This window comes from Helianthus annuus, chromosome 14, assembly GCF_002127325.2.
Source record: "Helianthus annuus cultivar XRQ/B chromosome 14, HanXRQr2.0-SUNRISE, whole genome shotgun sequence".
Classification (NCBI taxonomy): Eukaryota; Viridiplantae; Streptophyta; class Magnoliopsida; order Asterales; family Asteraceae; genus Helianthus; species Helianthus annuus.
In genome coordinates this window covers 31,404,789-31,424,001 of record NC_035446.2, presented here as the reverse complement: position 1 = coordinate 31,424,001, position 19,213 = coordinate 31,404,789, and the positions used below count along the sequence as shown (strand labels likewise).

Below are 19,213 nucleotides of genomic sequence, written 5' to 3'. Positions count from 1 at the left end.
ACAAACTGTACACAAACGTGACAAACTGATTTTCAAGCTTCAATTCGCCATCCATTTTGCATAAACAATCAGAACTCCCCCTGACAACAAATAATTTTCCCATTATGATTTCAAAACACTTAAGTTTGTTTTAATCAGAATGGTTTTTCCGGAAAATAAGTTTTGTTGATTTTACCACTTGTAGAATTGGGGATTAATTCATCACACTGTTTTTCAAAACACTTGAATGAAAATTAAATCAAGTTCAACTTAATGACCTTGATTAACTACTTTGTCGGTGAAAACCTCTTTTTCAACCACTTTTAGGTTTGCTTTTCAACCATACCACTTGAAAAATATGATAATTTTCAAGAATACTATCACATGTAGGTTGAAATGGCACATTTGTAAATTTCTCAAGAAAGATGCCGATTCCTACTCCCCTCTTACCAACCTTGGAGTTCCGGCAAGTCAACCATTTGTAGAATTTTATCAATTTTAGATTTTTCACAAAAATATTTTTTTCAAGAATGATGCCGATTCCTGCTCCACGATTACCAATTTGGGAGCTCCGGCAAGTTAGGATTTTTACATATGAAATACTGACATCCAAGCCTGACCAGCCTTGGATGTGACCGTTTCAATTTCACTTGGGGTTTCAACATTTCTTTTTTATTCATAAAAATCTTTTACCCCTTTAGCCTTTCCCTCGACCATTTTCCCAAAAATATGTTTCGCTTTCCCATTAAAAATCTTTTCGTCACCAAATTCTTTCTTTTCAGAATAGAATTGATTCGAAATCTCAACTTTTCCGACTTTTGATTTTAATTTTTCATCCCGCAATGGTGGAAAATTGACATCATCCATTGGCGGTACTGAATTTTCTCTTTTTACCTCAACATGTGGCTCCTCTTACTTTGACGAGTCAGATTCATCACCAGATTTCACATCTGATTTCTTAACAACCCATGTTTGGTTGTTAAGATTCACCCTTCTTTTGTAAAACCTTTTTGAACATTCACCAACTTATATTTTGAATTTTTTAACACTTTGAACTTTTCAGTTGGTGGTTCGGTTTTATCAACAATCTTTTCTTTGAGTTTAGAAACAACTTCCTGTTTGATGTTGGTTGCCTTTGGACAATTCCAGACGATGTGACCAACTTCTTGACATTGGTAACAGGTTCTTGTTTCCCTTTTTCTGATTAGCTCCATTCTTCTCATGTTTCTGTTTTTCTGCAAGAAACATTTTGTTTGATTGCTTCCAAAATGAGCTCTTTGCTTCTTCTTCCGAACTTGCTCCTGAAAAAAATACAGTTTTTGGTTTATAAAGTTTCTCATTTCTATGATTTTCTGGTGAAATAAAACCCAATCTCTTCTTTTTGAAATTACCGTCATGGTTTGGTTTCTTTCGATAATCTGAACCAAAATTGTAACCCTTTATCTTGTTCAATCTTTGTTGAACTCTTGACGTGTACTTTTTAGGTTTTTCATTAAGATTTACATCTTTTATTTCAGAAATATTAATTTCTGTTAGTTTAAAAACCTTTTTGGTCTTTTCAAGTTGAACACTTCTTATTGAAAATTCCTCATCAGAATATTATTTGTCTGAATCATTCAAAGTATATGCCACTTTGATTGGTTCGTCATTCAAATTAGATTTTGATAACAGGAATTTTTTATTATAAACCCGCTTGACCGATGATTTTGGACTTTCAACTGATGATGAACACGAACTCTCGGATTCGGATTTTGACTCTGACTCCTCATCTTTATCCAACACTTGATTGACCACCTTTTTTATTAACTCAGACTTATGATCGGTGTCAGACTATGTGAACGTGACGTCAATTTTTTCTGGTAACTCATCAGTTGTTTCAGACTTCAATTTTATATTGACTGCCTTTTTGACTTGTTCCTCATTTGGTTTTCTGGGAGAATAACCTTCCCAGATCGGAGGCGGACACTTGTTATAACTGACACTTTGTTTCTTACCAGTATCATTCTCTTCGGTCTTCTTTTCTTGAAATGCTTCAAAACCTGCAACAGTTGGATAAATTCTATCAACCAAATAATCAGAACTAGAATAACTTTGCAACAATCGTCTGATTCTTTCATTCTCTATATTTTCAGTCTCCAACTCTTGCTTCAATTTTGCACATTCTTCAATATAGTGATTGATGACCTTCTGCTTAGACATCATCACTGCATTCATCATGGTTAAAGCATCTTCTCTTTCTGAGTTTGTCTTTTGCAAACTATTCACTGTTCTGTACAACACATCATACGATTCTTTCACATATTTGACATCGAACAACAATTTTTCTTTCATCTTGTCCAACTCACTATACTTCTCATCCTTTTCTTCACACTGTTTGCATGGTTCCAAACATTTTAGACACGGTTTGGTGACTTCAACAATCTTTTCAACTTCAACTAATTTTTCAGCTTCAACCACTTTCTCTGCTTCAATCACCTTCTCAGCAACTTTAACTTCTTCACTCAGTCCAGACTTCTCTTCCTGAGCAACATTCTTGCAATTTACCTTTTTTTGATCTTTTGCTGCTCGTTTCTCCTTTAGTTTCTCCAGTCTATCTGCAAAATAGAATTTAAAACTTTCAGGAGATAATTGAGTTTTTCCAATGTTTATTTGTATTTCTTCTTCATCATCACTGCTATCAGTTGACGATTGATCAAACACTTGGGTCTTTTCTGTACTATCATCTGAAGAAATAAACTCTCCATCTTGACTTTTCTCATTATTAGCAATTACATCCATCCATTCCTTCATCAAATCTGGTTCTTGAACTATTTGTGCAATGAATGCTCCAAGATTTGAATCAACCGGAATGTATTTGTCCCAGCTAAAGCCTTCTGCCATTTTTTTCATCATCTTGATTAACCAGAAAAGCTTTCTTCTTTCCATCTTCAATAGCATTGGATGATGACAGTTGTTGAGCAACCTGTTGATATATAGCTTTCCGATGGTAATCATTGTCTCCGAACGGATTCTGAGCTCCTCCTGCTTCTCGATTGGTACATTCCCTCTTGAAATGTCCTTTTTCCTTGCGTCGAAAACAAGTAACTTTAGATTTATCAAAACCTAAAGTAGAAACATTAGCATCACGGAAGTCATCTCTTCCAGTAAACATCTTAAATTTCTCAGCTTTTCTCAACACACTCGCTAAACACCACTTAATATCCATAAGCTCCATTTCTTCAGCATCAATTTGATCGTAATCCTCTTTTGTCAACATAGGATTTCCGATCCTTCCTGCAACCAAACCCTCATATGATTCTAACATTGTAGCTAGTAATGCCATATGACCTTTAGCGACTTCTTCAGAGAAATTTTGACCATTCTGAAGATGCAACGCGGTGTTGCAATGTAACACATGACCATTACTGTTGTTTGAGCTTTGGAACTGATGACTTGAGGTTGAAACATTCGGATTAACACTTGAGTATGAACAAAAACCACTATTACTCATTGGACTTTGATTAACTGATCCGGATGAATTTTCTGCATTGAAAGCAGTTTGGACCTTCGGACTTGCTTCAACATTCTGAACACTCCCTTTGTAATACATCTTAATGTCTTGTTGACCACTTGGATTGTTCATTCTAGCAATCTTTTGTTGTTCAAGATCTTGTCCTTCAATTTTTTCAATGAACTGAGAAATTGTCAATTTATCATATTCTCCAGTGTTCTTTAAGATCATCAGATATGTACCCCATTCTTTCTGAGGTAATGCATCAGCTAATTTGTCAACCCATTCTTCTCGATCTTTGTTGATCTCTAACAGTGACATTGCTTGTACCAAATGACAATATCTTTCAGTGAGCTTCTTTGTAGATTCACCCTGCAAACTAGTAAACAAATCAAATTCTTTCTTTAACAATGATTTCTTACTCCTGATCATAGTACTTCCCTCAAACTTAATTCGAAGTGCTTCCCAAATCGAACGTGAAGTATTATCATGTTAAAGTAATATGAAGATGTCTTCTTTCACAGCTTGCTGAAGTAGACTAATCATCATTTTTTCTGCTTTGTACATGTCTCTCTCTTTGTCTGACAATTCAGAAATAGTTTTGATTACTCCCACATCTGTACGAGGTTTAACATACTTTTTCTCAATACACTCCCAAGACCTCAAATGGTTTGCTTGAACCCAATTTTCGAACCGGTCTTTCCAACCATAGTATTCTTCAATGCCCATCAATTTTGGAGGTTTCTGTAACGTTCCTGTTTCATTTTCCATGTTCACGCTCTGAGCAATGGTAACAGGAGTACTCGGGGCAGTAGCAAACGCGTTGTAAAATTCTTCTTCCATGTTTCGGTTTCAAAAATTTCACAAACTCAGACACTTTCAATCTAAATAAACCTCTAAAACGAAATGGAAATCTCAAGCGAAATGACTTTGGTACGAAATGGATGATTTCGTATGAAATAGCACACTTTCAAACGAAATGAACCCTTCACACGGAATGAACTCTTCACACGAAATGAACCCTTCACCCGAAATGGATTCTTCAAACGAAATGGACTCCTGATGCGAAATGAATCACTTTCAAATGAAATGGATCCCTTTAATCTTAAACGAAATGCCACTTTCAAGCGAAATGACCCTCTGGTGCGAAATGGAGTCCAAACTTGTCAATTCGTGCGAAATGATCCTAAAACTTTCCAATCCATGCGAAATGGACTGTCTCATTCAAACGAAATGAACCATTTCGTGCGAAATGGAAAATGACGTCACACAATCGGCTGGATTTTTGTCCAATTAATCAATTTTTAGGTTGATTTTAGGTCTAATTCTTTCAAGGATTGATTAAAACAATGTTACGCGTATAATGTGAGAAAATCAAGTCATTTTAACCATGAAATCTTGATTAATTTTGAAAAGAATGAGTAGAAGTTAGAATTTTGATGAAATCAAGCTGAATTTGGTAAGAACTCTTCCTCCTGAGCTCTGATACCACTTGTAGGATCGTTTGCACGACCAAATGAGTCGTTTAGAAGAGTTCTTGTCAATACGAGAGGCGGAAACTAACGTATCGACTTCGAAACAACTTGATATACACTCTAATTGTCTTGTTTATTGATATAACAACGTTTTACAGGCAGTAGACACTTCAGCAGCACTTCGGCTCTGGAATCGGAAAGTTTTTTATGCGAAATGACAGGACAGATATATATAGGTTAGCCATTTCGTGTGGAATAGGCAAGACCCATTTCGTGCGAAATGGTCACAACCTACACATTTCTTGATTTTCTCGAATTACGTGCCCTGATCTTTCTAATCTATTACAAGACTCGATACAAGACGAAGTCGACAGACATATGCGCCAACAGTTTGCAAAACAGCAAAGTTTAATATTGAACAAATGGGATAAAATCCATATTATATTCAAATGTTTTTATCGGGATAAACCCTAATTGATAAACATAAATTTCTTCTTTTATTTAGGTAATCATAGCCAATTTATTTAAGGCTCCAGTGCTTCATAGCAGGCTTCTATTACCTTCACAGTAAGTTACCTGAAACACGTTTGAAAACATTTTATCATCGAAAAATATTGGTGAGTTCATTCAATTTTATAAAAAGACACATTATTATATTTTACAGTATCAATGGTGATTACATTGTTTATATCTATCAAATACTTAATCAGTATTTGTCACATAGTGGCAGTTCTGATGTGACGGTGGTAATATCACTCATTGGCTAACTTTCGTCCAATAGTGAAAAATTATCAAGTAGTGTATACAAAACCCCACATACCGGCAGTAATTTCATATTACAACAACTTAATCACTGTAAGTATAACTGAAAAACATTTAGGGTTTTGCAATGCATTTGGTAAAAAGAAAGAATGACTCACTTTGTAGTTTTAGGGTTTTAACTTAAAGCTTCCTGGTGCTAATCCTGAGTTCCTAATAAACTAAAATGCAACACGTGTCAGTATAACAACCCAACTCAAACTTTAACGATACATCACATGATCAAAACCCCAACGTAGTTAACAAAGTATAGCCTTATTAAGGCAGCACTTTGGCATCCGCTGTCGGGTTTCGGATCGATCGGACAAGGTATCAAATCAGTGATCAGGGGTTAAAACACTTACAACGAGACAGAGTTTCGCATGTTTAGGGGTATACTGCAAGAAATAACGGAGAACGATAGAGAGATTTCGTCAAAATTTGATCGAAATGGTACACAGACTTCTGTAAGCTTCAACATTTTTAAGGCCACCCTGGACCCACCCGCGCGTCGCGACAGGGGGAGGGGACACCTCCGCGTGTCGCCGGGCAGACCCAGTAGCCCTAGACTAGCTTCGTCACACGTGTATCGAAATGGTACATAAACTCCTTCTTGGCTGCAATAATGAACAAACTGATGTTGACGGTTGTGTCTGAAGCACATGTTCAAAACGATTTTCTTAAAACAGATTTTATGCCTCTACTAAAGACGTTGCATCTGTTTCCCAGTGTACAACAGCCGAATCAGTTTGTACAGCCGGAAATAGCCATGCACCCTAGGTTACACCGGATAAAATTCTAATGTTAGAACTTGTAGAAAAATAAGGATACGGAGGCGATGAGTAGAGAAACTTATCTCTCTTAGTACTCTTCGTGAATATAGCTATGTAATTTTTCATGTAGTTTTTCTTTATCTCCAATGAGACACATAGCCTACAAAATTTACAAGAGTTAATAATGAGTGAAAAGTCTCACTTAAAAAAAATTAGAGTATAATTGAGACATAAAGACTCAAATTAAAGGCATAAAACTCTAATTAATTTGAAACACAAAACTATTATTAAAAGACATAAAAACTCTACTCAAGAATTTAATTTCAAAATCATCATATGATGCGTTTCATTAATATTTATAATTTCATTAAATTATAAATATAAATTTACTAAATATTCATTCACCAAATTTCAAACTAAAAAACAAATATCGAAAGTGAACGACCGGTTTTAAAATTTAAATACTCCGTAGAACAAATCACACAGAAAACTAACCGTACATCCATTTATTTCGACTTTAAAAATATTTACCTCAGTAACTTTTACACTTATAAATTTACTAATTTTGTTTGTGTATTTGATAAAACACATCGGTCAAACCACAAATGAATGTTCAACTATATGATTTACGAAGTTCTCAAGTTCATCCAGGTGTATGTCACTAGCTACACGTGGCAACATGCAAAGACCTCAACTCGCGTACCAGTAACACGTAACTATTAAAAAGACTTTAAACAAAACTAAAATCATTATTAACAACACATCTTTGATTATTTTAACATACTACCATTATTTTAACATACTACCATTAAAAAGCTGCTAAATAAGTGCATGAAGCGAGTCAGTTCCTAGTCTTTCCGGCAAGCAATCACTTGGAGAAATGGTGATCAGCAGTACGACCGACGATTACGATCAGAATTTGCACTGTACTTTCGCTTCCAGATATGTCCGTACGTCTCTTCCAAGGTATGCACCCGCTTACTTTACATCGATTTTATTTTAATCCATTTATAGACCATCTCCAACCCGACACCAATAACATTATCTTATATCCATACTCATATATGATCTCTCTAATGATATAAATATTTTAAGAAGCTTTTTTTTTAATCATATTTCTTTGTAAGAACACGTTGTTTACCATTTTCGTCATTCTAATAACATGATATAACGCTGTTGTGTTTAAATATTTTCTCATAACATTCCAATATAAATTTTCTTAAAAATGTTCAATCTGAGCGTACGCGAATACGTTAGGATCCATCTCTTATAAGTTGAAGCTCGGTTGGGGTTGCGTGGTGTTCGGCTGATATGCGTTGGGGTAGAAGGCACACCGAAGGTAGGTCGAAGGGATTCATGATTGTGGGTGAAAAGTGGAGAAGTTTTAAACAAAATGAAGAGTATAGGTGAAAAGTTTATAAAAATGAATGAAGAGTGGGATTTATATAGGGTTAAATGTTGAATTAAAAAAAAATAAATTTTAAATGTGTTGTTACCGTTTCTCAATGGTAAACTTTTGAAATTCGAGCCGGGGGCACAAGCGTTGTTTTTAAAACGCCTTTCAAAAAAATCCAAAAAAACACCCAGGGGGCCGATGGAGCGGCGTTGTTTGGCATTTTGGGCAAAAAAACGCCCACTTCCTAGACGACTATGCATAGTCTTATAAGCCTCACTCCGATAGAACAACTACCTTCGAAAAGATAGATCTAAAGTTTCATTTCCAATAAGATCCCACTGAAAGACAAAAAAAAAAAAAAAAAGAATTGTATAATATGCTCAAACAGGTTTGAGCTATATTGATTTTATAGGGTATATTATAGGATAAGTTAACTTTTAAGGTTCGAGATAAGGTACTAGTATGAATTTGGAGCATTAATATGATTTACATTACATCACCAAATTTTCTTGAATTAATGGAGTAACCAAGATGAATTTGGACTTCAGAAAAAAACTGTTATCTTAATAATCCTACAATGACTTGAAAAGACATGTTATTTATCATTTTATAGTACATATATGACTATTATTACCGAGCTTATCATTTTATACAAATTGAAAAATGTCAACCGTTTCTTGCAAAAGTAAGGCAAAAAGAAAATAATTTACTACTTTCAATAGAAAAAATATATATTATAGAAGGGCTATTGGATTAAGGGTAGTCCTACAATGGTTGAAAGGTGCTCTCGAATAACAATTTAAAACTTATGATATGTCCAGCCTTTCATACCACCAAATTGCCCGCTTTGCCTCAGATGGCCTTTCCTGGAATTCACGGAATTTTTTGTTGCCTTTGTGGAGACTTTCTAGGAGGTATCTTAGTACTTCTGAGTTGTATCTGTTTCACAACCAATGTGCCCAAAACGGGTTGGTGATATTTGACTCGGGGATATCTTATGAACCAAGAATCTCCTCTGGCTATAGATGATATGAGATTTGCTTAGGGTGTTACAATGCACCATGTTAATATTTTTATGTATCATTACAATCACTCCATTAGGGACTCATTGTCCTGTATGAGGTTTGCCATGCCATCCCGAATGACACAGTAGTGGCTCTGATACCATTTGTAGCATCCGACCTCTCGTACCACCAGAATTTGTCTGCTTTGCCAATGATGGGTTACCCATCCATGAACTTACAAATTTGTTTTTAGTTTCCTTGGTTGAGATTTTCCAGGAGGTCACCCAACCTAATACTACTTTTACCTAGGCGCGCTTAACTGCATGGCCGGCCCTGGGGGTGGGCGGGAGGACGTTTAGTGAGCCCAATACCTAATTTCGTTAAGGCCTAAGTGCACATTTTTCGAGCTCCAACAGGGTACACAAATTCTCAGGGCCGGCCCTGCTTAACTGCATAGTTTTTGAAAGAAAATTGGTATAGAACTGGCGAACAAGAAACTTGAATCAAAGCACGTTCTCTGTTTTATTAAGTATCGAACAATCCATCTGGTTACATAAATTCCTTTTTATAAACCTAAACAAAGAAACCTATTTTGACTCAAATTAGGATTAAAAAAACTTTCTCAAAAAAAACCCCTAAGTTTGTGACTCGGTCACTTTTTACCCGAGCTTTGTAAGTCGGTCACTTTTTACCCGAACTTACACAAGATTAGACTAACAATCACCCCCCTAATCTTGTGACACCAATGAGTCCTCTCATCTCGATGAACTTCAACCGTGCCAAGACTTTAGTGAGGATGTCGGCCCGTTGTAAATCCCCGCTCACGTGTTCCACTTCAATTTGCTCCCGTTCAACGCATTCCCGTATAAAGTGGTAACGCGTATGTATATGCTTACTCCTTCTGTGAAATACCGGATTTTTCATCAAAGCAATAGCCGATAAATTATCCACCCTTAGTGTCACCACCTTCTCCGTTTCACCGGTTATCTCCGATAGCAATCCTCGAAGCCACAACGCTTGACACGCGGCTGAGGTAGCTGCCATGAACTCCGCCTCGCAAGATGATAATGCAACAATGCTTTGTTTTTGAGAACTCCACGTAATAGGTGCATCACCATAATAAAAGACTATTCCTGTTGTGCTTCGCCCATCGTCGTCATCCACTGAGTGACTACTATCACTAAACCCATGTAACGTCTTGGTTCCACCATTTAGATAGAAAATACCGAGGTCGATACTCCCCTTTAAGTACCTCAAGATTTGCTTCACGGCTTGAGCATGAGTCTGTGTTGGCTCTTGCATAAAACGACTAACATAACTGACCGAATAACACAAGTCCGGTCGTGTGTGGGTTAAGTAGCGTAGGCATCCAACAACCTTCCGATACTCGGTTGGATCAGTCTTCTTGGCTTCATCCTTTTTCGTCAGCTTTAATCCAGGATCAAGTGGGAACTGGGTCGAGTTACTTTCCCATAAACCGAACTGTTTTAGAACTTTAGTTGCATACCCGGATTGCTTGATGCTAATTCCCCGAACACCTTGATTAACTTCGATCCCGAGATAATAATGGAGTAAACCAAGATCACTCATTTCAAAGAGAGCTTCCATTTGTTTCTTGAAATCAGCTATGTCTTGACTTGTTGCTCCGATCACAATTAAGTCATCAACATAGGTACAAACTAACAGCAAACGTTGGTTCCTTTCCCGTCTATAAATCGCCTGCTCGTGTTTGCACCTAGTAAAACCGAGTTCCTTTAACGCCGAGTCGAGTCGTGTATTCCATGCTCTCGGTGCTTGACGAAGCCCATACAAAGCCTTTATCAACTTATAAACTTGGCGTTCTTGACCCCGTTTCACATAGCCCTCTGGTTGATGAACATAAACATCCTCCTTTAGCTCACCGTGAAGGAAGGCCGACTTAACATCTAAGTGGTGTACTTCCCAACCCCGGTTAGCCGCCAAAGCAAGCATAAGCCTTACGGTTTCGATACGTGCCACCGGTGCAAAAACCTCCTCATAATCAATCCCAAACCTTTGGACATATCCCTTAGCCACAAGTCGTGCCTTATACTTTATTATCGACCCTTTTGCATCCTTTTTTACTTTGTACACCCACTTCACCCCGATGGGTTTTACATTTGGTGGAGGGTTAACCAACTTCCAAGTTTTATTTTTTTCAATTGAAGCTATCTCGCAATCCATCGCCTTTTTCCAATGATCTTCTTTTATTGCTTCCTGAAAGTTCATTGGTTCGTCATCAATTGAAAGTAACAAATTTCCTTCTTCTAAACTTGAACTTTGACTTGAAGAACCTGGTAACCCTTCTACGATAAAATCATCGGAACCTTTTAGGCACTACGGTCTGTCTCATCGACCTTCGCAACTCATTTGAATCATTTGCTGCATTTGGAACCTGTTCTGGACTGTTCTGGACCTGATACGAGCCTTCTGAACCTGTCGATGTGCTGAAAAACTGGTTTGTCACAGACTGGTCGCTAAAAGTCTGATCTGTCGCTGACTGGTCAGATTGTGTCGCTAACTGATCAGACTGGTCGCTAAAAGTCTGATCTGTCGCTAACTGATCAGACTGGTCGCTAAGTGTTGTTGCTGACTGATCTGTTTGGTCGCTATTTTCAGCATGAATAATAAATTCTTTCCATCCCGGTTTACTTGTATCAAAGCCCTTTAAGTACTTTTCCCACTTGTAACTCTTTGTTTCATCAAACTTTATATCTCCACTTCTAGCTACATGTACTCGTCCTTTAATCGGGTCGAACATACGATACTTCTTCCCCGGTTGAGAACCCAAATGCACCATTAACACACCTCTATCATCCAACTTTTTCAGCCCGGTAGTTAAGTCTTTCACGAAACCCAAACAACCAAATACCTTTAAGCAGGAGAGGTCTGGTTTTCTACCCTTCAATTTTTCATACGGAGTAATCGAGTTTTCTAAAGCCTTCGTCGGTGATCGGTTCAAAAGATAAATCGAGTGATGTACCGCCTCACCCCAAAAAATTTGTGGCAGCCCCTTCGCCTTCAACATACTTCGTGTGGTGCCCAAAATCGTCCGATTTCTCCTTTCGACCACCCCGTTTTGTTGCGGGGTGTAAGGAGCGGTAAACTGACGCGTAATTCCTTTATGTTTGCAAAAATCACCCAAGACATGTGACGTAAACTCACCCCCGTTGTCGGTTCGTAATGCTTTAACTTTCTTGCTAAAATCGTTCTCAATCCTTGTAATCAACTCGATTAGAACACCCGGCACTTGATCCTTTGTTTTTATCAATGTTACCCACATGTAGCGACTAAAATCATCGACTACAAGGAGTATGTATTGATTTCCCGCATTCGTCTTCGGTGTGATTGGACCACAAACATCCGCGTATAATAGTTGCAACGAGTCGGTCGCACGGTAAAGACTTTTCTTTTGGAAGGCGGCTCGTGTTTGCTTCCCCATTATGCAAGAATCACATATTTGCATGGGATGTGATATTGTAGGCAACCCGATTGCATGCTTGGATAAAGATTTGAGTGCTTCAAAGTTAAGGTGCCCAAGACCTCGACCACCTTGACTAGTTTCGGCTCCCGTTTTACCCCTCCCATAACCCTTTTCCTTTTTCTTCTTTGCCTCCCACTCTTCATAAGTAAGAAGTAATTGATCACCTTTAGTTGGTTGATCATTTTCTTCAAGTTTAACCCGTTCCTCGTAGGCTATAAGACGACCCACGACATCATCGAATCCAACTGTCTTAAGGTTAAGAGATTGCTCGAGAGAAGCAACCATATGAATAAACCTTTTCGGTAAGCCATGTAGAAACCTTTTAACCAGTTTCTCTTCTTCAATCACTGTTCCAAGAGAAGCAGATCTAGAAGCCATCCCTGAAATCTTTCCTGCGAAGTCAGCAACGGTGCTAGGTTCCTTCATCTTTAAGGCTTCAAACTCAGACATCAAGGTTTGAAGTCTCGCTTCTTTTACTCGATCAGCTCCTTGATTGCGGGACTTAATGGTTTCCCACATCTCTTTTGCTGAATCACTATTACCGATTTGCAAAGTTAGCTCTTCGGGTAACGCTTGGAATAGTAAGGCAGTTGCAATTGAGTCCTTGTTCTCATCTACTGTCGTTCCTGGATCATTAACCTCCCAAACCTTATAAACCTTGAAGATAGACTTCATCTTCATAGCCCAAACAGCATAATTCGTACTCGTAAGCATTGGACATGGAAGACTAGGCAGATGTTCCTTTGCGGGAGGAACCCGATTCACGTTATCACCCATCCTTCGGTTTCGTCTGTTGTAAGTAAGAGGGGTACTCGGACTTGAAGCAATTTTATATAAAAAAAAAACCTCTCCTAAATAGCTTCTGTTGTTTTCTTTTTTTTTAATGGCTTCAAGTAACACAAAAAAAAAAAAAAAAACAACAGCCTTGTATCTTTTTCTTTTGATTGCTTCAACAAACCAACATTCCTTTGAATTCTAATCACATAAAAGTCAACTCTCAAAGAAATTATCTGCAGGTAACACGTCCTTTTGTTCCCCACCTTTTTTTAGTTCACTACTTTAAAAAACAAAGATATCACCTGTGTATTTTGATATTGCGTCAAGTCTCAATAGTCGCCTTACGTGATCACCAGAAACCCCTAGCAAGTTTCTCTCAATCAGCGATCCTTCGTCAACTGAAGCTTCCTTGCTGGACTGCCGTGATCGTAGATCTTCCCTCTTGATCGTATTTATCGAGCTCTGATACCAATTGAAAGAAAATTGGTATAGAACTGGCGAACAAGAAACTTGAATCAAAAGCACGTTCTCTGTTTTATTAAGTATCGAACAATCCATCTGGTTACATAAATTCCTTTTTATAAACCTAAACAAAGAAACCTATTTTGACTCAAATTAGGATTAAAAAAACTTTCTCAAAAAAAACCCCTAAGTTTGTGACTCGGTCACTTTTTACCCGAGCTTTGTAAGTCGGTCACTTTTTACCCGAACTTACACAAGATTAGACTAACAGTTTTCACCTGTTTTGTTATTTGAGGCGGGGCGTGTCTTATAAGCCCAAAATTTCTTCACAGGCGATGATATGGGATTTGTCTAAGGTGATAAGATGGACCATGTTAATCTTCTTTGTATTGTTATGTAAAACCTCTCTAATCAAGATAACACCAGGCAAAAAGTTACCTGGTGGCTAGGATAAAATATATGGAAAGTAAGATAAAATTGTTGGAACGGGATTTATAAATCAAGTCCTTAAGCCCAAATACTGGATTAGCAAGTATAGAGAGGAAACAGAGAAATTTTTAAGGTAAAATTTTTCCAGCTCATTCCTCTAGAAAAGATAAGATGAGCACAGACTCAACAAAAGATAGTCTAAATTCTATTGGTTAGATTTTAGTCATGGATTAAAGTTGAAATCATGCAAACATCAAAAAGATTTTGTGAAAAAAGCTTAGAAAATAACTAACTATATTCTTTTAAAATGTAGAATCTGATTTTTAAAAGATATACAAAGACAAAATCAGTAGTCAAAAGTTATGAGAATTGGAATGATGAATGTCAACTTTATTACTATGAGACAGAATGAAGAACATGAGAAATATCATGGGAGAGACTTCTAATTTCTTCTTCCTCCTTTATCTTTTATAAGTCTTTTAAACTTCAACCTCCTTCTTTTCTCCCTTGCTTCAACCTCCTTTTTTGTCTCCCTTGCTTTATGTTTCTTTCTACTTTCATATTTCTATATTGTCATCCTCTTTCCATGCGAGTATCAATTTCCAAGGTTGACTTAAGGACTCAGACACTTTTATGCTACATGGTACCAAACATAACTCGGTTTTAAGAAACTGAATTTAACAGGGCAAGCTGTATGTGTATAAGTTAATGAATATAATTGCAGGTTTAAGATGCCTGATAAACCTATACCGAAGGACGCCGCATATCAAATTATAAACGACGAGTTAATGCTCGACGGTAATCCGAGACTGAATTTGGCATCATTCGTGACCACATGGATGGAGCCCGAGTGTGATAAGCTTATTATGTCATCACTTAACAAGAACTATGTTGACATGGACGAGTACCCAGTCACCACTGAACTTCAGGTCTATTAATAATTCTTGTAAATACTTTCATTTCATTTTGTGCATAGATGAGTTTGGACACAAATTGTGACCCAACATGCCTGTTTTTCCATCGCTAGAATTAACTCAAGTCATGAAAACTGATATCTAATATTTTTTAACATTGCAGAATCGTTGCGTAAACATGATTGCCCGTTTGTTCCATGCTCCCATTGGGGAAGACGATACTGCTGTTGGTGTGGGAACGGTAGGATCATCAGAAGCGATAATGCTTGCAGGTCTTGCCTTTAAAAGGAAATGGCAAGAAAAGAGAAAATCCCAAGGAAAAACTTACCATAACCCCAATATTGTTACTGGATCTAACGTGCAGGTGCGTTTACAATGTATTCATCAAGTTTTCAGCTGTTAAAAAGGTGTAAATGTCAACCCATATACCATTGTTCGGTTCACATTAATTTAATATCGAACCGGTCAAATAGGTAGATTAACAGGTTTGTTGGGAGAAACTCTAGTTTTAACTTGAATAACCGATTCATTGGTCATGCTTGTGTTTAAAAGGTTTGTTGGGAGAAGTTCGCGAGGTACTTTGAGGTCGATTTGAAAGTGGTAAATCTGACAGAAGATTGTTATGTGATGGACCCTGTGAAAGCTGTTGAAATGGTGGACGAAAACACGATTTGTGTTGCTGCAATTCTCGGTTCTACAATGACAGGAGAGTTTGAGGACGTCAAGCTTCTTAACGAGCTTCTAACGAAAAAAAACAAAGAAACAGGATGGAACACCCCGATTCATGTTGATGCTGCAAGTGGAGGGTTTGTTGCACCTTTTTTGTACCCGGATCTTGAATGGGATTTTCGTTTGCCACTTGTGAGGAGCATAAATGTGAGTGGTCACAAGTATGGGCTAGTGTATGCTGGTGTCGGTTGGGTTGTGTGGAGGACGAAAGAGGACTTGCCTGATGATCTCGTGTTTCATATAAACTATTTGGGATCTGATCAACCTACTTTTACACTCAACTTCTCTAAAGGTAAAACTTTTATTTTATTAAATAACTGAACCTCTTAAATAAATCCATTTAGAATTATAAGAAATAACTTTTGTTCATTATTTTAATCCTTTTTGGACTGTTAGACATGTAACATAATCCTAATGCACTCATACATCATTTGAAATTGCTATCTTTATGCACAGAAGGTCCTCTTTCGACATATATAAGATACAAGAATTAACTTGTTTTTTCTTGTAAACATGGACACAGGGTCGAGCCAGATAATTGCACAATACTACCAGTTTATACGGCTTGGCTTCGAGGTAACCACCATACACGCTTGACCTTTTGTATCATGTTATCGTTTGTTCGGTGTGAGGTGTAGATGTCGCAAAATGCTCTGGGTCATAATGGATAATTTTTAGCAAGTGTTGAAAAGGTGTGTTACCAAGGTTTGGTAATTGATCAAACAAGTCGGGTAAGGGTGTCCCCCAACGCTTTCCTTGTCCATGTTTTGAATTTTTAAAGGGATTACTTAAATGTTGTTTTTTTTTTTGTTCCTCTAAATAATGAACGTATTATGTAAGATTATAAAGGGTGCTACCCCACTCCTCTCACATACTTAAGGGGGGGGGGGGGGGGTTACATTTAGATCAAACCTCCTCCCCTACTAGTTGTAGTGTACCCCCCTCACATACTCAAGGGGCCCACTTTTTCTCTCAAAGGGGGGGGGGGGGGTTGCATTTAGAAAAATCCTTATAAAATTGACAATGTTAGCATACAAATCGGAATTTTTTTAAGTTAGGTTGTTTTAAACATTTGAAACACTCAAGAGTGACTTTCAACATGTTTGACCAAATATAACTCGTTTCCTTTATAGGTATTAAGTGTTTATTTGTTTTTGTTCTCACTAGTTGGAGATACATTATAACCCAAATTAACGACTTCTATGTAAACTAATCAAACTTGTCACCACGATGCACATTTTTGGACCAGTGCGCTTTGCAACTCTGTGTTCTCATTTCTAGGTTTTGATTTAATTACTAGGGTTACAAGGATGTCATGAAGAACTGTAACGAAAATGTAATGGTGCTTAAAGAAGGACTAGAAAAGACGGGGCGGTTTAATATAATCTCCAAAGACATTGGGGTCCCTTTACTTGCGTTTTCTCTTAAAGACAGTTCAAGTTACACCGTGTTTCATATATCAGAGTCTCTACGGCGATTCGGGTGGGTCATTCCTGCATACACTATGCCGCCTGATGTGCAACATGTATCTGTTCTTCGAGTTGTGATACGTGAAGATTTCAGCCATAGTCTCGCAGATAGACTTATAGCGGATATCGTCAGAGTGGTTAACGAGATGGAAGCTGCACGTTCCACTGACAACACGAGAAATGCAAATATTAGTACTATCAAAACGAGAAACACGCACGAAGGAGAGGCTAGTGAACATAGCAAGAGGGAAATGCAACTAGGAATAAGCAAATTCTGGAGGAGGTTCGTGCATGGTAAGAAAAGTAGCAGTGTCTGCTAGTTAGTTTTTCACTTTTTTTGTTTCGTCGGATATGAAACTACCTTATTGTATAATCATCGTATACCATGTTTCCGTTGGTTTCCTTAATATCTGTGTATACGTCATAGCATATCAATGTCCCTACGGTTTGTGTTGCATGTCAACTAACAGATCAAGAAACACCCTGTAGCTTTTCATCCTATGAAAAGGTATGAAGCATGGTCCTGTTTATAGGCTATATAAGTATATATGAACTAAAAGTTTTATAGGTTAATAATCTTTTGTTTTTAGTGTTCATTTACAACAAATAGTTGTATGATTAGATCTTACTATTTTATATGAATTTAAAGAATGTAAAAGAAGTTACTTTTAAATTAAATAGTGGAATCACAATAATAGATATGAGAACTAAGGTTCTCAACAAGACTATGTTACAAAGTTTGGTCATAAGAACTTGATGCTGGTGTTGCACTGTTGTGGACAATGATCTACTGATCCACACATCCTACCACACTTCCAGCTTTTTAATATCAACTAATTTTCTTTAGTATGCTTAGGAGCACAATAGACAATTTGTTGAATATTTTGTGAAAACAAATTGGAAAAAACATGGTTTTCAGAAAATTATGATGAATTCGAATGGGTTTTTCTTCTTCAAGTTTGAAGATAGACAGGGTATGAATAATGTTCTTGAAGGGGGTCCTTGGCTGATTCGGAACAAACCTCTTTTTCTTAACACTTGGTCTCCTACAAACACTCTTAAAAAAGAAGATATTAAAAAGGTTGCGGTTTGGGTGAAATTGCATGAGGTTCCTCTAGTGGCGTATACTGATGATGGGTTAAGTATGTTGGCATCTAAAATTGGTTCTCCTTTGCGGTTGGATTCGTATACTATTGATATGTGCAATGAGGCTTGGGGACGAAGCAGCTATGCTAGGGCCCTCATTGATATATCTGCTGAACATGACTTTAAAGAGGTCCTAACCATGGCTATTCCTGAGTTGGATGAGAACAAGTATGTCAATGAGACTATTCGTGTGGAATATGAATGGAAACCCCCCGAGATGTGCCCACTGTTGTGTATTTGGGCATGATTCTGAGGAGTGTCCAAAATGCATTCGATCGACAGTGAGGCCTCCTACTAACAGTCCGAAAGTAGATGAGGATGGTTATACGAAAGTCAAGACAAAGAAGAATGCAAAGAAGAATGCAAAGAAGAACGACTTTCAGGTTAACAATCAGAAGCCCAAGTTTGAATATAGACCTGTGGATAAAAAGAAAAAGGCAGTGAGTTCTTTCTACGTGAATGCACGAGGTACTAGTTCGTCCAAGGTTCAAACACATAACTCGTTTAGTGCTCTTGGGTTTGTTGGGGGGAATGGGGGTTCCCAGGGGAAATATAAAGGGGATCGTGAGCTAAATGAGGAGTCTGATGATGAAGAGGTAGAGGTTGTATATGATGAAATGAATGAGTTTATAACATCGGGTACACATCCTAAGTTTTCCAGTACAGGGGCAAGCACCTCTTCCACAAAGTTATCCAATGGATAGGTGGTTTTTGTTTCATGCTAGGGGGCTGCCGGTTGGAGGTAATTTCATTTTTGATGATGGCGGTTGACGTCGTTGTTTTTTGATTTATTTTCGTTTGTCTACTAGTTAGTCAGTATCATGATTGTAGTAGGCTAGGTCAAGGTGGTAGTTTTGGTTTGTTTTGTTT

The 19,213-nt window shown here is 37.5% G+C and overlaps 1 protein-coding gene and 1 long non-coding RNA gene across 3 annotated transcripts; one reads left to right on the top strand and one right to left on the bottom strand.

Annotated features, from left to right (window-relative positions):
- Positions 1–5,438: 5,438 nt before the first annotated feature.
- LOC118486439 lies at positions 5,439–6,669 on the bottom strand. The gene is made up of 3 exons (XR_004879116.1): positions 6,108–6,669; positions 5,865–5,924; positions 5,439–5,520 (listed from the first exon to the last, which is right to left on the bottom strand). It is a non-coding gene; the product is annotated as an uncharacterized LOC118486439 (long non-coding RNA).
- A 546-nt stretch (positions 6,670–7,215) lies between these two features.
- Positions 7,216–17,660, top strand: LOC110943484 (glutamate decarboxylase). Of its 2 annotated transcripts, none has more exons than XM_022185233.2 (6): positions 7,216–7,481; positions 14,810–15,014; positions 15,163–15,363; positions 15,552–16,020; positions 16,252–16,304; positions 17,029–17,660. In XM_022185233.2, the coding sequence occupies exons 1-6, from the start codon at positions 7,396–7,398 to the stop codon at positions 17,515–17,517; spliced, it is 1,503 nt and encodes a 500-aa protein (XP_022040925.1). In that variant the 5' UTR covers positions 7,216–7,395; the 3' UTR covers positions 17,518–17,660. The 2 variants fall into 2 exon arrangements, with proteins under 2 accessions (XP_022040925.1, XP_022040929.1); XM_022185237.2 differs by lacking the exon at positions 7,216–7,481 and adding an exon at positions 14,470–14,728.
- Positions 17,661–19,213: the final 1,553 nt, after the last annotated feature.